The following is a 21,786-nucleotide window of genomic DNA, read 5'->3' as shown; positions in this document are numbered from 1 at the left end:
GGTTTGAACATCCATTTCACCTCCAGGTAACCTTGTTTTCAACCCTTTTACTGCCAGCAACAACTATCCTTATATGCTGTATTTACCAAGTGTAAGGCACTAGTCTAGGCATTTTATATATATTAACTCAACCTTCATAAACATCCTATGAGGTAGACAGTATCAGTATCCCCACCATTTGACTGATGAGCAAACTAAGATTCAATTTCAATTGGTCACAAAGGTAGTAATGACAGAGCCAGGAGTGAGTCCAGGAAGTTCTGACTCTAGAGTCCTCATTTTTAATAATGCCACCAAATTGCTTCTAATGAACTGCATAAAACGGAATCCTTTAACAATACAAGTTTTAAAACTCCAGAAAACAAACCAGTTTCTTTCTTCCTACTGTCCCCTCCTCACTAAATTTACAGTTCATTACTATTCATTTTCAAATTTTACTTTTAAATACAAACTCTTGTTATAACACCTGCAAACTGAAAGGTATAAAATAAGTTCTCCCTAGGCCGGGCGCGGTGGCTCAAGCCTGTAATCCCAGCACTTTGGGAGGCCGAGATGGGCGGATCACGAGGTCAGGAGATCGAGACCATCCTGGCTAACACGGTGAAACCCCGTCTCTACTAAGAAATACAAAAAATAGCCGGGCGAGGTGGCGGGCGCCTGTAGTCCCAGCTACTCGGGAGGCTGAGGCCGGAGAATGGCGTGAACCCGGGAGGCGGAGCTTGCAGTGAGCTGAGATCCGGCCACTGCACTCCAGCCTGGGCTACAGAGCGAGACTCCGTCTCAAAAAAAAAAAAAAAAAGTTCTCCCAATAAAACTACAATAATTCCCCCACTTAAGGTCCTATAAGAATACGTATTTAGATTGAATATATAATATAGTCATTTAGATTTAAGGATTTTCAACTCACTATGAAACCTGAATTTCATTTCTTTAAATATTTAAATTTAAAATTATACAAATTAATAGTTTTCCCTTGCTTTTAGAAGAAAATACACATAGGAAAACTAAAAACCATATTGATACCCTAAGTATAGGAATGATCCTGTACTGAGATTACATCTACTTAAATAATACACAACTTTTGAAAGGATAAGTGAAGACAATATAACATTGAGAATTATTACGACACAATGTTAACTGGAAAAAGAAAATTAAAAAGTTGTGGTATATAAACAACTTTTTAAAAAAACATCAGCATGTGGGGGCACATATCGTCAGGACCTCCTGAGGCTGTGTCATGGGCAAAAAAATTTAGTTATTGAAAAAAACCATAAGCATGTGGAAAGACAAAAATTACAGTAACAGTTGTGTTAAGGTAGAATAATGATTTATGTCCCTTTGCAATTTTGCAGTAACATTTTCAAAAAGTTTAAAGACACTGTAAAAAGTTTAAACATAAAAAAAAAAAATCAAGATGTTAGGTGACTTTGAAACTGTTTTAAAACTACTTTGTGATGACAGCTTCACAACCCTGTAAATTTTCTTTTTTTTTTTTTTTTGAGATGGAGTCTCCCTCTGTCACCCAGGCTGGAATGCAGTGGCTCGATCTCAGTTCAGCTCACTGCAAGCTCCGCCTCCCGGGTTCACGCCATTCTCCTGCCTCAGCCCCCTGAGTAGCTGGGACTACAGGCGCACGCCACCACACCCAGCTAATTTTTTGTATTTTTAGCAGAGACGAGGTTTCACTGTGTTAGCCGGGAACAACTCTGTAAATGTACTAAAATATCACAAAATTGTACATTTAAAACGTGTGTGTTATGTGGTCTGTAAATTATACCCCAATAATGCTGCTTTTAAAAAAACAACTCCTTTTACAATACTCACATGAGAAAACTGAGGCTGGGATGGGATAGGAAGTGACCCAGAAGTGAAGACTGGTGTGCTCTGAGATATTGGTGTTGAGGCTTGTGGTGATACAGTGGGCTCAGGTGGGAGAGGGTGGTTTTCTAACTCTACTGGTTCATCACTTTGAAGTTTCTTCTGAAAAGGCTCTCCTCCTCCTTCAGATAACATTGACATGTCCATTGGCTTATCTGGTTTAAAACAGGGAAAACAAATTGAGAAATATCACTCATCAATATTACTCATGTTCCAACACCACTAAGAATAATTACATTACAGACATTTTCACTCTAAAAAAATAATGATGCAATTTTTCAGAAAAGCTGATGGAACAATAGTAGATTGGGTCCTAGCAATCTAGCAATACTTCCTTTGGTTGGTAGAGCTGCCCAAGCTTCTATTTTTAGGTATAGATCAAAACTGGATGCATCTGGGGCTACCCACCCATTCATAAGAAATATTAAATTAACTTGGCTCCTTTCCTGATTTTATAGCTCAGTTTTTCACTTCCCTGTAGAAAAGCCCAAGAAAAGCCCAAACTACTGTTACCTAATTTAACCATCATATATTCTACCACAGGCCTTGAAAGACAGTGAACTTGTCACCACTTTAAGTAAATACAGCATCTATAATTCATATTTATGAACTCATTATATTTGAATTAACAATTGCTAAATGCAGAGAGATGGATGCCTGTACAAATATAGATGAAGAAAAAAAAATCTATCAATGCCAATCAGCACTGATCTATCAAAGAACTAGGAAAGAGAAGACACTAATCCTGACACAAATTAGGAGGGAACACACACACAAAACACGAAACACTGCTTTCCCATAGTATACTACCCACCTAGGATCTTGCTTGGAGTCAGTCTGGCTAGCTAAGTATTTGATTCATCATTTTTATCCCCTATCTTACAACTTGACCCTAAACAGGCCTCCTCTAGACCACTCACAAACTACTTGACAACATTTACCTTTTCCCCATAATCCACACTCATGCTACCAGTTACCCAAACTGCAACCTCAATACCCAGCCTTGCTGCTTAGCTTAGTCTTAACCTTACCTGTCTACACCTAATCTGGGATCCGGTGCTACCGGCCTTTAATATACTGCCATAGCTGTGCTAAGTATTTTTGTTGCACATTTTGAACTTCCTTGCCATGACAAAGCACATTAAAAACCTGATGTTATAGGCACTACATATAAAAAAGGCTTTAGGTTAATAATCTAAGAGAAAAGCAAAAAAAAAATAAATACAAAAAGCACATATAGTTTCACAAACACTGATGCACATATTAAGCAAATGCATTAAATCTAAAATATAACTGACAAGTGAAAATATACTGTTACATAAAAAAAGAAAACTGAGTCATATACACGACATGATACCAATTATGTAAAAGTACTTTATGTACTGAAAACTGAAATATATCCAAATATACTAGTTGTAAATATATCTGGAGTGTACTATCATAGGTGATTTTTATTTTCATTAATTTCCTATATACTTAACAAACTTTCTACAATAAATACTAACTGTTTACAATCAGGGAGAAAGCATTTTTTTTTTTTGGAGACAGGGTCTCGCTCTGTTGTCCAGGCTGGGGTGCAGTGGTACAACCCTGGCTCACTGCAACCTCTGCCTCCCGGGTTCAAGTGATTCTCCTGCCCCAGCCTCCTGAGTAGCTGGGATTACAGGCACCTGCCACCACACCCAGCTAATTTTTTATATTTTTAGTAGAGATGGAGTTTCACCATGGTGGCCAGGCTGGTCTCGAACTCCTGACCTCAGGTGATCTGCCCGCCTTGGCCTCCCAAAGTGCTGGGATTACAGGCATGAGCCACCGTGCCCAGCCTGAGAAAGCATATTTAATATAATTATTTTTATATATTTTCAATGTTCACAGTACAGATAAAAGAAACTTTTCTAAGAATTAACCAGTCTTAACTTGTATTACCAGGGTTTTTTTTTTTTTTTTTTTTTTTTTTTTCTGAGTCTCGCTGTGTCGCCCAGGCTGGAGTGCAGTGGTGCGATCTCGGCTCACTGCAAGCTCCGCCTCCTGGGTTCACGCCATTCTCCCGCCTCAGCCTCCGAGTAGCTGGGACTACAGGCGCCCGCCACCTCGCCCGGCTATTTTTTTGTATTTTTAGTAGAGACGGGGTTTCACCATGTTAGCCAGGATGGTCTCGATCTCCTGACCTCGTGATCCACCCGCCTCGGCCTCCCAAAGTGCTGGGATTACAGGCTTGAGCCACCGCGCCCGGCCCATTACCAGGGTTTTTATAGAATTAATTCACCTAATCATGTTATGCTTAGATTGATATTAGTCACTAATCATGTTATGCTTAGACTGCTATTAGTCCATTTGGATACCTACAACTGATTTTAAGAGAAACAGCCAGAGACAAATTTTGTAGCAGAAGAAAGCCTAAGATCAAATTTTTTTTTTTTTTTTTTTTTGAGACGGAGTCTCGCTGTGCTCCCAGGCTGGAGTGCAGTGGCGTGATCTCGGCTCACTGCAAGCTCCGCCTCCCGGGTTCACGCCATTCTCCCGCCTCAGCCTCCCAAGTAGCTGAGACTACAGGCGCCCGCCACCACGCCCGGCTAGTTTTTTGTATTTTTAGTAGAGACGGGGTTTCACCATGTTAGCCAGGATAGTCTCGATCTCCTGACCTCGTGATCCACCCGCCTCGGCCTCCCAAAGTGCTGGGATTACAGGCTTGAGCCACCGTGCCCGGCCCCTAAGATCAAATTCTATCACTGATAAATTACATTTGAAAAACTGTTAAATGTCTACGTTTTATATTACTCAAAAGCAGAGAAAGGATATAATAGGAGGCATATATATGACAGATAAGGGCACAGGCTCTGGAGGCAGCTTCCTGAGTTCAAATTCTGCCTCTACATCTCATTAGTTGCAAAATCTCTCTATGCCTCCATTTTCTCATCTGTAAAATGGGGATAAAAATAACATCTCCTTCTTAGGATGTTTTTGTGAGGATTCAGTGAGAAAAACCACAGAAATGCCTCTAGAATAATGCCTTGCCTATACTAGGTGCTCAATAAATAAAACCATTACTTGTATACGAAAGAGTAAAAAGATGAAAATCATAGAATTTATTAGAAAAAGCTTTGTAGAAATCATAGGAATTCAGAAACATCTTGAATGACTGGATAGGAGACTAGATCAGAGCAAAAGAAGCTTAAATAATGAGATAAATTAGGTAAGTGAAAAGGAAAGCTTTCTTATGAATAAAGTAATATAAAATCTCTAAGTCTTCAAAGGAGTAAATGAATGAAGTTAAAATGTTTACCACCTACTTTCAACCACTCTTATGCTAAAACTATTTTAATAATAGCAAAAATAACCTATAAGGACCACAAGAAACAAGCTGGTTCCTTCTCACCAGAAATGTGTTCACATGTTGCTAGAAACAACTAGGCCATTAGTAATAAGCCCAGTTCTTCCCCATACTAATTCATTTAAGTTCAACTTTAAAAACAAAAATTTTGGCCAGGTGCAGTGGCTCACGCCTGTAATCCCAGCACTTTGGGAGGCCGAGGTGGATGGATCACAAGGTCAGGAGATCAAGACCATCCTGGCTAACACAGTGAAACCCCATCTCTACTAAAAAATACAAAAAATTAGCCAGGCGTGGTGGCGGGCACCTGTAGTCCCAGCTACTCGGGAGGCTAAGGCAGGAGAATGGCGTGAACCCGGAAGGCGGAGCTTGCAGTGAGCTGAGATCACACCACTGCACTCCAGCCTGGGTGACAGAGCAAGACTCCATCTCAAAAAAAAATTTCCTTCAGAGTCTTTTTAAAAATTGAGCCAACAATACAGAAACCTCAATAGAATTAGTGCTAGAAAAGCAAAGAATGGGGGATGGGGTTAGATTTAAAAAAAAAAAAAAGGAAGGAAAAGCAAAGAACTGAAGACAGCACTTTACAGTAGGTCTTATCCCTAAAGGTTACACAAACATGAATCCTACAGAATTGTGTAGGTCACAAGCATTCTAAAGTACAAAGAAGCAGTACATTTTGCAAGGCAGAAGAAGTGTTGCTCCTCTTCTAATCTGAGATCAACAGACAGATCAAGAGAGCTCACCTTGTCTCCCTTCTTGCTCTGTGGGACTGCTAGGAACGATAAAAGGAGTAGATCGGAAAGCATCAGGAGAAGGAGCAACAAGATCTGAGGAATTCCTTTATATAAAGAGAGAATCACAGGTTATTTTACCATAGCCACAGTTTTGCATTTCTGTATTTGTTTTTACTTTTTAACAGGAAAAAATATCTAAGGCATTCAGATAAATACTTATCAGCACTTCTCCCAAATAGCAACCTGAGGCTGGTGGAAGAACCAAAAATACTTCAATAACTATTTCCCATACCAGACATTTCTATTGTAAAATAAGAACTTTTTCTACAAGAGAGTAAGGGCAAAGTGAATGATCAGACACAAGGACATCATGATTGAAAAGCAAGATGAGCAGTGCTAGGAAATAAATTCATTTGCAGAATTGAGACATAAAACAAAATTATTCCATTTTTTTGCCTAATAATAGACAGACCATGCACATTTTCATTAGAAAACAAAACTAAAACTAAACAAAAAAAACCAACAAGCAAACCTCTTTGCCCTAACACAGAGATAAAGAAATCCAACTACTGTTAACAACTATTTGCCACCTTCTGCTATTGAACGAGAAGAATTGCAAGTAAAACAGAGGAGCAGAATGCGTGTTTTGGACGTGTAACATTTTCTAAATAACTGCGCCTTTTCTTTTTTAGTGAAACCTTTGGGCCACTATTATAAAATTTTCAAATGGGAAAATAGATTTATCTGCCTTCAACAGTTCTTCATCCCCAAAGCTCTAATGCATACGTTCTACCATTTGGTTTCAAAAAGAATTCTAGACTCGCAGGCAAGTTTAGCCTCTTTCAGTCTTAGCCTAAGACTCTCAGGCACATACTGCCTTGGTATAAGCTATTTTAGGCTTACTTACGTGGAAAGACTCTCCTGAACAAGGGACCTCTGACCAGAGAGCTGCAGGAGATGCAGAGTGGTGGCAGGTGTGGAAGCCAAAGAACATCCACCTTCCTCCCTTGAAGGAGTAGAGCAACCATCAGAAGATACTGAAAAAAAGAAATTCCAGTTGCACTTACTTCTCAGATTGACACTACTGAGTTGCCAAAAACCATTCAGTACTGCAAAGAGTAATATCCATATTTCCAACATATTTCCATATTTCCAAAAGGGCAGAAATTCCAAAAGGGCAGAAATTGTTTTCTATTTATAGTACAATGAATGGAATACCACAATAGCACAAATCTTGAGTAAACATTAACCACCCCTACAATGGGCTTCTTGAATAAAGAATAGATGAAGAGTTCCTCAGTCCCTTCTGTCATGACCTAAGCTTGGAGATTACAAGCCAGAATCCTAGATGGGGACGGTGGCTCACACCTGTAATCCCAGCACTTTGGGAGGCTGAGGTGGGCAGATCACCTGAGGTCAGGAGTTAAAGACTAGCCGGACCAACATGGTGAAATCCCATCTCTACTAAAAATACAAACATTAGCTGGGCATGGTGGTGGGCACGTGTAATCCTAGCTACTTGGGAAGCTAAGGCAGGAGAATCACTTGAACCTGGTAGGTGGAGGTTGCAGTGAGCTGAGATCGCGCCACTGCACTCCAGCCTGGAAGACAGAGCGAGACTCCATCTCAAAAAAATAAATAAATAAATAAAATAAAAGCCAGAATCCTTATACTTCTGCTTAGCTGCTCTTCTTTCTTGTGATGCTTCTATTAAAAAACAGCAAATAAGCCTTTTATTCCAATGTCTACCTTAGGTGAAGTCAAGCGTAGGCCATGATACAGATGGGAGAAGTCAAAACAATGCACACGATACCCAATGTTATAAATGCAGCAGTTTTCATGATTTGGGTCTGCTCAAAGGTGACAGAAAAGACTAATGCATTAGTAAAAGGATTTATGAGCAGCCATTACTGATTTATACTATCAAGAGTCTACTACTGTTGGTCCCTTCCCCTTAGCAACAGATGGAGTATCAACTATATTAATCCCAGCGTAAAAGAATTTCTTAAATAAAACCTTACAACTTTAGTAAGAGGCCAACAAAGGTTCCTTGGTGACTCTCTGAATGTCTTGCACAGCAACCTGTATCACAGCATAGCAAAGGAATATACCCTTCTTCCCTTCCCTCCTTACAACCAACATAATATGTTTTGCTGGTAATTAACTCAAGTTTTCTAGCTCTCTGAGGCTGTGGAATGAGATTGGTGGAGGTTAAAGAGGTGTGAAACAAATTATATTCTTTTAAGTTTTATGTCCTTTCTGCTAGATTTTAAATTCCTGTGTCAGATTAACTAATAAACAGATTAAGTTAGTAAACTGTTACTCAGATGAATATGAAAAACCTAAGCTTAATATCATATTTAAGATCTGAAGACATAATAGCCATGTAACAGAAAATGGCGGCCAGGTGCAGTGGCTCACACCTGTAATCCCAGCACTTTGGGAGGCCAAGGCGGGCAGATCACGAGGTCAGGAGATCGAGAACATCCTGGCTAACACAGTGAAACCCCGTCTCTACTAAAAATAGAAACAATTAGCCAGGCATGATGGCGGGTGCCGGTAGTCCCACCTACTAGGGAGGCTGAGGCAGGAGAATGGCATGATCCCGGGAGGCGGAGCTTGCAGTGAGCCAAGATTGCACCACTGCACTCCAGCCTGGGCAAGAGAGCAAGACTCTGTCTCAAAAAAAAAAAAACTAAAAGAAAATGGCTAGTATCCATAATACTAAATTTACTGTATTAGCTATTCTTCACTATCTCATTTCCAAAAGAGAGAAAATTATGTCAAAATATTACATGGAAATTATTCCCAAAAAGCCCTTCTCACTAATTAACTAGAAACGTATTTTCCTTCCATATCACAAACAAGTCTGCAAACCTATAAAATGCTTTGTAACTTAACCAGTAGCCTCAGAACTAAAATAAAAGTTTAGATCTTTGGAGAAGAGCTGTAACAGCAAATCACTCTTGGTACCTGTTTTATTGCTCTGGTCAAACAAGTCTTCCTGAGTTGACAAAACCTCAGGCTCTGGTGACTTCTGAATCTGCAGTCCACATTCCGTAAGTTCTTGTGCAGAAAACTGTTCTTTTGCTTCCATAGCAGCAAGACACACTTTGGGGCTAAAACGCATGTCCTCTGACCTAGGAAATTCATATCACCAGGAGAAAAAGTTCCTAAGTTCACATGCTTTTACTAAAAAGCTTTTCCTGTTTTGTGTGTTTTTCTTTAATAATTTCAAAAATTCCAGTGGCTCTAATTTACATAATTATCTATTAAAAAGCAAATAAACTGTTCTTTATAGTGATAAAAGTCCTCAGCCCATTTTAAAACCTGTCTCACTCTCTCACACAGCCAATACCTGTATTCAACTCTGCTCAATACTGTGCTTCATGCTTTCTAAGATTTCTGATGAGTGACTTGGGGGATTTTTGTTACATATAATGTTATCTAGACCTGTATGAAGAATTCTGATCCAGACCCCAATAATGCCAGTAAGGAGAACAGTCCAAACTATGACATTCCATGGAATTTCATATTTGATGAGAATTATCCTCTGTACTAGTGCCACACATATCTTCTGCTGACCTTTTCCATTTGATGTACCCAAACCCCAAACCAATTCTCCTTCAGACCAATACTAACACGTGGAAGACATTCATCCCTGGCCCCTTTCCAGAGACTTATGCGGTTCACCTGTTCTACCACTCCCCAGGGTAAACAGAATAGCATAACTAGATGGAAGGCAGCATCTAAAAGAAAAGCCTAAAAAGTCACTGTTATGCTGAGTGTTTTACATTAGAAAGACAATTTCTCTTGATATTCAACTTTGCTTAGGATACTCCCTCCCCACTCTTTCTATTGAAGGAAATAACAAAACAATACTGAATGTTTATCCCCTTCCCCAAACTGGAAGCATCCCGGTTTTCTTCTGCCATATTCAAACTTCACCTGCTGGCCAGAGGCAATGAAGCTTTGGTTATAAAAATCACTAGAACAATGAGATCACTTGGACTCGGGAAGGGGAACATCACACACCGGGGCCTATCATGGGGAGGGGGGATGGGGGAGGGATTGCATTGGGAGTTATACCTGATGTAAATGACGAGTTGATGGGTGCAGCACACCAACAGGGCACAAGTATACATATGTAACAAACCTGCACGTTATGCACATGTACCCTACAACTTACAGTATAATAATAATAAATAAATTTAAAAAATAAATAAATAAATAAATAAATAAATAAATAAATAAAAAAAATCACTAGAGACGAAGCAGAGGCACATTTCCCAATTCCTACCAAGTTAAGACCCTAAAGAACCTGAGAATCCCTACATCTATTGATACCATAAAATACCAGATGCAAGATATCTGAGAACCCAAAGCAATCTGGGTGCTCCTCAAGTATAGAAACAGTAGGCTTTCAAATATAATATTCACGTTACTCTTCATAACACCAGAGAGGCTAAGTACACCTCCCACAGACAGGCAGTGTCTCTGTAGACAAAGATCCCAAAGGAGGAGTGGCTACCAAAGATTACAGAGTCATGCTTATAGTTAGAGAAGCCTTAAAACATCATTGTAGGCTAGGCAGAGTGGCTCATGCCTATAATCCCAGCACTCCGGGAAGCTGAAGCAGCAGGATTACTTGAGCCCAGGAGTTCAAGATCAGTTTAAGCAACATAGCGAGACTCCATTTCTACAACAAAAATTTTTTTTAATCAACAAAAAAGTCTTTGTAGAATGCCTAAAGATAAGATTAGTAGTCAAGTGTGGCCCAAGTACTTGGGAGGCTGGGGCAGAGAATCACATGAGCCCAGGGCAACAGAGTGAGACTTTGTCTCAAACAGACAGACAGACAAAAAACGATTCTCGAGACTTCATAAACAATCAGTGTTTCTAACAGACCACAAGTATGACCAGTACAAGTGGAAAATAATTTAAAAATCAACAATTTCTACAAATGTTTTCATCTGGTAAAATGAAATAAGTATAACCCTACAGCAAAACCCATAAATCCTTTTTAGAAAGAACACGGCTTACCTTGCAGGTGGTGGATTTTGCTCTTTTACAACATGTACATCCTTACTGGGCTGTGCCGTCACAGGGATGTCCTTGCTGGACCGTTCTGCTATGGGGATATCTTCATTGGACTGTTCTTCGTGCTTAATTGCTGAGAGTTTTATAAAATGACAGGAAGGGGATAATTAATTTTTCAAAATACTAGATATAGTCCCAGATGTTTTTTAAAAAGCAAAGATTTTAACAGAAGTCCAATTTACAAATATATACAAGCATCATTCTATAAAGTAACCAATAACTTAAAGAAAACCTCAGCCCACAAACCAACAATTGACAAGTATTTACCAGAAAACTCTTCAACCTTACTAAATGACTTAGATTATATTAATTTGGATAGCTACAAAACTTGTCAAGGAAAAAACAACTACCTCTAGTATGGGAGAAAACACAACAACTCCAAATGCCAGAAAACATGTTTCATACCATCATTAGCATCCACATCAGATGGCCTGGTATAACCAGAGTTGGTGGTTACTGACTGTAGATGCTCTTTGTCCGCTTCATATGGCACAGTATTTTCCTCAACATCCTGGCTCTGGGAGAGTTCCAGAACCCCAAAGCCCAACTGTGATGAGGCAGTATCTAGGAACAAAACGCCAAGAAATTAGGCATCATCCCACAACATTATGCAATGTACAAGCTGTTTTCCTCAGCAAAGAAGGGTCCTGTTAAGTCCTTCACCTCAAAGCCCTGTGCACCCCCCAAATTTTTCAAAAATAAAAAATAAATGTGGCCGAGCATGGTGGCTCACACCTGTAATCCCAGCATTTGGAAGGCCGAGGTGGGCGAATCACTTAAGGTCGGGGGTCCAGACCAGCCTGGCCAACAAGGTGAAACCTCATCTCTACTAAAAATACAAAGATTAGCCAGGTGTGGTGGCACACACCTGTAATCCTGGCTACTTGGGAGACTGAAGCACAAGAATGGCTTGAACCTAGGAGACAGAGGTTGCAGTGAGCCAAGATCGCACCACTGAACTCTAACCTGGGCAACTGAGCAAGACTCCGTCTCAAAATAATAAATAAAAAATGAAAAAATAAGTAAGTGTATTAAAGATGAAGGGGGAAAATGTGTAATAAAGTAAAAATACTTCATACTATAAAACCTTATAAGCACTTAATACGGTAGACTATGTCTGCTTTCTAAAGGTACATCATAAACTACACCCACAGTCACAGCAATTCAGATTGTACTTCCACCCCACAAAGTACACATTCCAAAAATATTTGAAAAATAAATGAATACAAAAGGAAGAAAACTCAATATGCAGAAAGGGGCTAACCAATGAACTTCAAATTCCTGAACACCAAATTAGGTGGAACATTTTACATTACTAGCAAATTTCTTAATGACTCTCAATTTCATTATGAGAAATCTGTAACCTAATAAAGAGGAGAAATTTAGACATCTGAACGATCATGTTAAAGGAAGTTAGAACAGTCTATTATTCTGCAAAAGGCACAAGGCTACCTTCAGCACCAAGGGAATGTGTAGTATTGCCCGAAGTATCTTCTTCCTTCTCTTTCTCCTTCTGTTTCAACTCTTCTCCCTTCTCTTCCTCCACAGCAGGAGCAGATTCCACTGACATTCCCAGAACACTACACAGCAGAAGGATATAATCATGTGTTCCCAGATAGTTTGGAACACTTTAATCAAAGCACTCTGACCCCCGACACATACCAACCACCTCTTAGCCAAACCTGAAAAAGTAAAATAACTCACCTTTATAGTGTTTCTTTCTACAAAAAGCACCTAAAAGATTAACAATTCAACATCCTATACAGAATTAAGTGAAGAAAAAATAAGGCATCAACACACTTGAATTTTATATTTTTAAGTAGAGGTAGAAAAATCTTGCCTTCAGAAGAATTACTGACAAGTGACGAGAAAAGATATGCATCGGATGAGCAGAGAAAGGGCTCAGAAAACTTTTTAAAAGTTCACAGAAATATTTTAGTAAAAAAATCTTAGAATACATATATAGAACCAGAGAGTCCAAACAAAATTCAGGTAAGGAGCTTATATATGTATATAAATACAAACACGCACTTTTTATTTTTTACTTTTTTTTTAAGAGACAGAGTCTGGGCCAGGTGCGGTGACTCACATCTGTAATCCCAGCACTTTGGGAGGCAAAGGCAGGCAGATCACGAGGTCAAGAGATTGAGACCAACCTGGTCAACATGGTGAAACCCCGTCTCTACTAAAAATACAAAAATTAGCTGGATGTGGTGGCACGCACCTGTAGTCCCATCTACTCAGGGGGCTGAGGCAGGAAAATTGCTTGAACCCAGGAGGTGGGGGCTACAGTGAGCCGAGATCACGCCACTGTACTCCAGCCTGGCGACAGAGCAAGACTCCATCTCAAGATAAAAAAAAAGAGACAGAGTCTGTCTCCCAAGCTAAAGTGCAGTGGCACGATCACAGCTTACTGCAGCCTTGAACTACTGGGCACAAGCAAACCCCATATATTTTTAAAATAAGTTAACACCGGCTGGGCACAGTGGCTCACACCTGTAATCCCAGCACTTTGGGAGGCCAAGGCGGGCAGATCACGAGGTCAGGAGATCAAGACCATCCTGGCTAACATGGTGAAACCCCGTCTTTACTTAATATACAAAAAATTAGCCAGGCGTGGTGGCGGGCACCTATAGTACCAGCTACTCGGGAGGCTGAGGCAGGAGAATGGCGTGAACCCAGGAGGTGGAGCTTGCAGTGAGCCGAGATCGCGCCACTGCATTCCAGCCTGGGAGACAGAGCAAGACTCCATCTCAAAAAAAAAAAAAAAAGTTAACGCCACAGGTCAAAATATATAATAAAATTAAAAGACAACTGGCTGGGCATGTTGGTTCACACCTGTAATCCCAGGACTTTGAAGACTGAGGCGGGTGGACCACGAGGCTCAGGAGTTCAAGGTTCTGGAGTTCGAGACCACCCTGGCCAACATGGCAAAATCCCATCTCTACTAAAAATACAAAAATTAGCCAGGTGTGGTGGCACACACCTGTAATCAACGCTACTAGGGAGACTGAGGCACAAGAATCCGCTTGAACGTGGGAGGGGGAGGTTGCAGTGAGCTGAGAGAGCACCACTGCACTCCAGCCTGGGTGACAGACTGAGAGCCTGTCTCAAAAAAATAAAAATGAAATAAATGTTTAGGCCAGGCATAGCAGCCCGCATCTGTAATCCCAGCACTTTGGGAAGCCAAAGCGGCTGGATCACCTGAGGTCAGGAATTCAAGACCAGCCTGGCCAATATGGTAAAACACTGTCTCTACTAAAAATTCTAAAATTACCCAGGCAAGGTGGCACACGCCTATAGTCCCAGCTACTTGGGAGGCTGAGCCAGGAGAGTCACTTCAACCTGGGAGGCACAGGTTGCCGTAAGCAGTGATCATACCACCGTACTCAAGCCCAGGCAACAAAGCAAAACTCTGCCTCAAAAAATTTACAATACAATACAATACAATGAATTTTTAAAAATCTAAAAGACAACTGATTAGGAAAAAATAACTGCAAGGAATACAACAAAAGATTAGTCTCCATTAAATATAAAGGATTCACACATACAAAGAACCTCAACATATAGACAAATGACAGAATAGACAACTGATAAAAAAAAGAAATACAAGGCCGGGCACGGTGGCTCAAGCCTGTAATCCCAGCACTTTGGGAGGCCGAGACGGGCGGATCACGAGGTCCGGAGATCGATACCATCCTGGCTAACACGGTGAAACCTCGTCTCTACTAAAAAATAAAAAAAACTAGCTGGGCGAGGTGGCGGGCACCTGTAGTCCCAGCTACTCGGGAGGCTGAGGCAGGAAGATGGCGTGAACCCGGGAGGCGGAGCTTGCAGTGTGCTGAGATCCGGCCACTGCACTCCAGCCTGGGTGACAGAGCGAGACTCCGTCTCAAAAAAAAAAAAAAAAAAAGAAATACAAGTATCTTTTTTCTTTCTTTTTTTTTTTGAGATAGAGTCTCGCTCTGTCACCCAGGCTGAAGAGCAATGGTGCAATCTTGGCTCACTGCAACCTCCACCTACCAGGTTCAAGCGATTCTCCTGCCTCAGCCTCCCAAGTAGCTGGGATTACAGGCGTGTACCACCACGCCCGGCTGATTTTGTATTTTTAGTAGAGACAGGGTTTCACCACGTTGGTCAGGCTGGTCTTGGACTCCCGACCTCAGGTGATCCGCCTGCCTCGGCCTCCCAAAGTGCTGTGATTATAGATGTGAGCCACTGCACCTGGCCAAGTATCTTTAAACATGTAAAGAAATCAGAGAAACCATCTGTTGCTAATTAAATTAGAAAAAACAGATTTTTAATACTGTATTACTATTCAGTGTTACTCAAACTAAGATGAAATAAGCATCACCATACACTTCTAATGAGTATAGATAAACAAATACTTTCTGGAGAATCATTTGGAAATATGCATCAAACCTTTAAAAATACACATACCTAGTAATTCTAATAATTTCTATTGTAAGAAATAATTTGAAATATGGAACAATCCTTTGAAAGCTTATTTCTAAAAGTCTACTGTTATTGAGAAACAACCTATTAAGTTCAGCATTAAGGAAATGATTAAATTTATAATCTATTAATAAAATATTATATCACCATTAAAAATGTTTGAAACAGGGCCAGACGCAGTGGCTCATCCCTATAATCCCAGCACTTTGGAAGGCCGAAGTGGATGGACCACTCAAGGTTAGGAGTTCAAAACCAGCATGGCCAACATGGTGCAACCCTGTCTCTACTAAAAATACGAAAATTAGGCTGGGCACGGTGGCTCACGCCTGTAATCCCAGCACTTTGGGAGACCGAGGCAGGTGGATCACAAGGTCAGGAGATCGAGACCATCCTGGCTAACATGGTGAAACCCTGTCTCTACAAAAATACAAAAAATTAGCCAGCCGTGGTGGCACGCACCTGTAGTCTCAGCTACTGGGGAGGCTGACGCAGGAGAATCACTTGAACCCAGGAATCGGAGGTTGCAGTGAGCTGAGATCATACCACTGCACTCCAGCCTGGGCAATACAGCAAGACTCCGTCTCAAAAAAAAAAAAAAAATTAACCAGTGTGGTGGCACGTGCCTGTAGTCTCAGCTACCTGGGAGGCTGAAGCAGGAGAATCGCTTGAACCCAGGAGGTGGAGGTTGCAGTAAGCCGAGACTGCCCCACCTCACTCCAGCCTCGACAACAGAGAAAGAGTCTATCTCCAAAAAAAGAAAAGCGTGAAACAATCAAATACAAAATGTGAACCTGAATTTGGATCTTAGATCCAATCAACCAACCAATCAATAAAACAAAATAAAAGACATCTTTGAGACAACTGGGAAAATCTGAACCGTATAATTAGATATTACGGAATTATTTAAGTGTGATAATGGTACTACGATTATACAGAATAATGTACTTATTCTCAGGGGATGAATGCTGAAGTATTTAAGGGGACATCATATTAAGGAGAAATCTGATGTCTGCAACACAGTTTTAAACAATTCATCCCCAACCAAAAAAGTACAACACACAGAACAAATGTATACTCTTTCATTTCTTCTGTGGGCTTAAACTTTTAAAATAAAAAATCTGTAGGCCGGGCTCAAGCCTGTAATCCCAGCACTTTGGGAAGCCGAGATGGGCGGATCACAAGGTCAGGAGATCGAGACCATCCTGGCTAACACGGTGAAACCCCGTCTCTACTAAAAAGTACAAAAACACTAGCCGGGCGAGGTGGCAGGCGCCTGTAGTCCCGGCTACTCGGGAGCCTGAGGCAGGAGAATGGCGTAAACCCGGGAGGCGGAGCTTGTAGTGAGCTGAGATCCGGCCACTGCACTCCTGCCTGGGCGACAGAGTGAGACTCCGTCTCAAAAAAATAAATAAATAAATAAAAATAAATAAAAATAAAAATAAAAATAAAAAAATCTGTGGAATATGTTAAGTTTTAATTGTCATGGGAAAAATGTTCATGTTTTTAAGCAAAACATCAGCAAACATACACTTTTACTTTCCACATGATGTCAACCATATAAATCAAATGAACAAAAAAAGAGAGAAAAGATGCCAAAATGTTTACAGCAATTAGCCTCTGGGTGGCAGGATTACAGATGCCATCTTTGCTTCCCTGCAACCTTCTATGCAATTAATATTTCATAAAAAGAGCATTAAGCATAACTTTAATAAACATAAAAGAGGTGAAAATATAAATTTGCAAAGTTGGGAACCGTGACCCAAGCAAGTGAAAGAAGACTAAGTAAAGATTTTTACAAGAACTAAATAGAACATTATCTATATAACTGGAAGGACCAAATAAATGACCTTGGGAAACACAGGGAAAGAAAGTTCAAGAGCAAATATTGCAAATGGTAGAAAAGTAGCAATGAAGGACAACAGCACAAAACAACACACACACTTTGAGCTCTTCTTAGTTTCTTTTGGTGTTTTTACCTCATGTCCCTGATCTCTAAATGCTGGTAGGCTCCGTGAGACCTGGGACCTCTTTTCTAGCTGCATTCACCCACTTAATGACTTCATCCAGACTCATGGTTTAGAATACTATCTACCTGCTTATGAGTCTGCAAGTTAAATCTCCGGCCTAGACTTTTCCCTCTGAGCTCCAGGCCTCCCTGTCCAATAACTTCTTCAACACATCCAACTGGCTGTTGAAAAGATAGCACAATGTTTCACATGTTTAAAACTGAACTTCCCCTCCTGCAGTCTTCTCCATTTTAATTGTCATTCCATTACTCTAGTTGCTCAAATCAAAAACTTGGAATCTGCCAGGCACAGTGGCATGTATCTGTAGTCCCAGCTACCCAAAGCAAAACTAACCTGGAATAATTATTACTTCCTTCTTGTCTCTCACACTCCACATCTGATCTATCTTTGAATCCTCTTTTCAAATACTCAGAATCTCACCATTCTTCATCTGCTTCAACCCTGGTCCAGCCACTATCACATTTTGCTAAATTATGTCAATAGTTTCCTGGTTGGTTTTCCTGCCTCCAGCCTTGTCCTCCTTTCAGTCTATTCTTAATTAAGCAGCCGGAGTGATTCTGTTAAAAATCTAAATCAGATCATGTCATTCCCTCGCTCAAAACCCTTAAATGTCCTTCTATCTCACTAAAAATGAGAGCCAAATTCCTCACAATGCCTTACATAATCTGGTTCCCTTTTGACTTCTCTGACCTCTTCTCTCACTTCTCTTCATCACTCCACTACAGCCACACTAACTTCCTTGCTATTTCTCACATATTCCAGGGACACTCATGCCTCAGGGTCTTTGCACTTGCCATTCTCCACGCACGGATCACACTTATCCCAGATAACAACAAATACACTTACTCACTTTAGACTTTTTTTTTTTTTTAAGATATGGTCTCACTCTGTCATCCAGGCTAGAGTGCAGTGAAGCAATCATGGCTCACTACAGTCTCAACCTCCCAGGCTCAAGCGATCCTCCCACTTCAGCCTCCCATGTAGCTGGGATCACAGGCGCACACTACCATGCCTGGCTTACTCTGTATTTTTTGTAGAGACAGGGTCTCACTATGTTGTCCAGGCTGCTCTCAAACTCCTGGGCTCAAGAGATCCTCCTGCCTTGGCCTCACTTAGATTTTTAATCAAATGTCCTATCAATGAAGCACTCCCTAGACACCCTATATAAACTTGCAACTCCTTTGTTGCTTCCTCTCTCCTTCCCTGCTATATTAATCTCTTCAGCCCTTCTCAGCATCTAACATACTACATATTTTACTTATTTATCATATATTGCTATACCCTACATAAGAATGTAAGCTACATTACGGTCTTGGATTTTTATTTCTTCTGATCACTTTGTATCCCCAAAATCCAAGAACACCTGGCACATACAAAATACTCAATAGAAAGTACTTTGGGAGGCCGAGATGGGCAGATCAATTGAGGTCAGGAGTTCAAGATCAGCCTGGCCAACATGGTGAAACCCCGTCTCTACTAAAAATACAAAAATCAGCCAGGCATGGTGGCACTCGCCTGTAATCCCAGCTACTAGGGAGGCTAAGGGACAAGAATCACTTAAACCCAGGAGGTGGAGGTTGCAGTGAGCCGAGATGGTGCCACTGCACTCCAGCCTGGGCAACAAAGCAAGACTCCATCTCAAAAAACAAAACAGAAAATACTCAAAAAAATTTTGTAGAACCATTGGATGAATCAGAAAAAGATGAAATAATCCAGATTAAGATAAAAAACAGTATTGAAGTTAAACTTTTCTCCACCACCTAAAGTTGATGGAAAGAGAAAACAAAGGTTTAAATATATTATTTAGAGATATAAACGGAGCCAGTAGAAGAATTAAAATAATTATCATCAAAAATTCAGAGGGTGAAAACAACAAAAAAAAAAATTGGGAGGGCGGGTGCGGTTGCTCACGCCTGTAATCCCAGCACTTTGGGAGGCCGAGCAGGGTGGATCACCTGAGGTCAGGAGTTCCAAGACTCGCCTGACCAACATGGAGAAACCGCAGCTTTACTAAAAATACAAAATTAGCCGGACATGGTGGCGCATGCCTGTAATCCCAGCTACTCGGGAGGCTGAGGCAGGAGAATCGCTTGAACCTGGGAGGCGGAGGTTGCAGTGAGCCGAGATCATGCCATTGCACTCCTGCCTGGGCAACAAGAGCGAAACTCGGTCTTAAAACAAAACAAACCAAAACAAAAAAATTGGGAGGGTGTTGCTGAGTTATCCCATCTTTCATTATCAGAACTCAACTGTCTTAATCTGATAAAGCAAGAAACAATACAAAAGTATTACTTTACATATAAAACACATTTATAGTTTTATAACAGTATTAGAGGTAGGAAGATAACCTCCCAAAGAAGTAAAACCATAAACAGTTAAAGAGAGTTGCCTTTGTGAAAAGGGAGCAAGGGTGAGGAAGGACTCTCTGCTTTTCATTATAAGCCCTTTTTATTACACTTATTTATTCATTTATTTTTGAGGCAGGGTCTCACTATGCCACCCAGGCTAGAGTGCAGTGGTGCGATCACGGCTCACTGCAACCTCTGCTTCCCAAGCTTAAGCGATCCTCCCACCTCAGCCTCCTGAGTAGCTGGAACCACAGATGTGTGCCACCCTGCCCCAGCTAATTTTTTTGTATTTTTGGTAAAGACAGGATTTCACCATATTGCCCAAGCTGGTCTCAAACTCCCGAGCTCAAGTGATCTACCTGCCTTGGCCTCCCAAAGTGCTGAAATTATAGGCCTGAGCCACTGCGCCCAGCCTATAAGCCCTTTTTAAAGTAAATGACTTATATTATTCTGTTAAAAATATTTAACAGCTCTCACCAAAATTAAAAATTGCTCCATGAAAAACCGTATGAAGAGAAAGGATAGAGTGGGAGAAAATATTTGCAAAATACATATTCTACAAAAGAGTAGTATCTAGAATATATAAAGAACTCTCAAAACACAACAGTAAAAAAAAATCCAATTTGCCCAAAATGGGCAAAAAATATGAACAGACATTTCCCTGAAGAAAATGACAGGCAGCAAGTAAGCACGTGAAAAGATCCTCACCATCATTAGCCATTAGGGAAATGCAAATTGAAACAACAATGAGGTATCACTACAGGCTTGTAATGGCTAAAATAAAAAATAGTGAAAACACCAAATGCCAGTGAGGATGAAAAAAAATTAGATCACTCATACATTGCTGGTGGGACTATAAAACAGTACGGCCACTCTAGAAAAGTTTGGCAGCTTCTTAAAAAAACAAACATGCAACTACCATGACCCAGCAATTGAAAATCTGGGCATTTATCCTAGTGAAATGAAGACTTACGTTCACAGAAAAACCTGTACATATGGCCAGGCGCAGTGACTCACACCTATAATCCCAGCACTTTGGGAGGCCGAGGCAGGCAGATCACCTGAGGTCAGGAGTTCAAGACCAGTCTGGTCAACATGGTAAAATCCCGTCTCTACTAAAAATACAAAAATTAGCCAGGCGTGGTGATGTGCAGCTGTAGTCCCAGCTACTCGGGATGCTGAGGCTGAAGAATCACTTAAACCCAGGAGTAGATGTTGCAGTGAGCTGAGATTGCATTCCAGCCTGGGCGACAGAGCAAGACTCCACCTCAAAAAAAAAAAAAAAAAAGAAAGAAAAAAGAAAAGAAAAACCTGTTCATAAATGTTTATAACAGCTTCTTCATAGTAGTCAAAAACAAGAAAAAAAAAACCCAGATGTCCTTCAATTGACGAATGGTTAAACAAACTGTGGTACATCCATGGCATGGAAGACTACTCAGCAATAAAAATGAACTATTGATACATGCAAACACATGGATGGATCTCCAAAAGTTATGCTGATTGAAAAAGCCAATCCCAGGGATGGGCATGGTGGCTCATGCCTGTAATCCCTGCACTCTGCGAGGATGAGACAGGAGGATCGTTTGAGCCCAGGCGTTGGAGACCAGCCTGGGCAATACAGCAAAACCCCATCTCTACAAAAAGTTAAAAAATTAGCTGGGTGTGGTGGCATGTGCCTGTCGTCTCAGCTACTTGCGAGGCTGAGACGGGAGGATTGCTTGAGCCCAGGAGGTGGAGGCTGCACTAACCATGACCTTGCCACTGCACTCCAACCTGGGCAACAGAGTGAGGCTCTGCCTCAAAAAAAAAAAAAAAAAGCCCATCACTGAAGGTTACAGACTGTATGATCCCATTTTACATAATATTTTGAAATGACATTTACACATGAAGAATGGATTAATGGTTGCCAG

At 40.8% G+C, this 21,786-nt stretch overlaps 1 protein-coding gene across 13 annotated transcripts in view; it reads right to left on the bottom strand.

Annotated features, from left to right (window-relative positions):
* Positions 1–21,786, bottom strand: part of TP53BP1 (tumor protein p53 binding protein 1) — a 111,464-nt gene that overhangs the window by 65,035 nt on the left and 24,643 nt on the right. For 12 of the 13 annotated variants that reach the window (XR_004184739.1, XM_031667741.1, XM_031667738.1 and 9 more), the window contains 7 exon segments: positions 12,499–12,626; positions 11,452–11,610; positions 10,990–11,119; positions 8,920–9,086; positions 6,854–6,983; positions 5,956–6,050; positions 1,825–2,033 (listed from right to left, as the gene is read on the bottom strand). Coding sequence is in view for 11 of the 13 variants with exons in the window: in XM_031667741.1 (XP_031523601.1) it covers positions 1,825–2,033; positions 5,956–6,050; positions 6,854–6,983; positions 8,920–9,086; positions 10,990–11,119; positions 11,452–11,610; positions 12,499–12,626 (1,018 nt within the window). In the remaining 2 variants the exon portion in view is untranslated. 13 annotated transcript variants of the gene reach the window in all.

Source organism: Papio anubis, chromosome 7 (genome assembly GCF_008728515.1).
Source record: "Papio anubis isolate 15944 chromosome 7, Panubis1.0, whole genome shotgun sequence".
Taxonomy (NCBI): Eukaryota; Metazoa; Chordata; class Mammalia; order Primates; family Cercopithecidae; genus Papio; species Papio anubis.
Note: the sequence above shows the minus strand (reverse complement) of the source record. Positions and strands in the feature narration are given on the sequence as shown.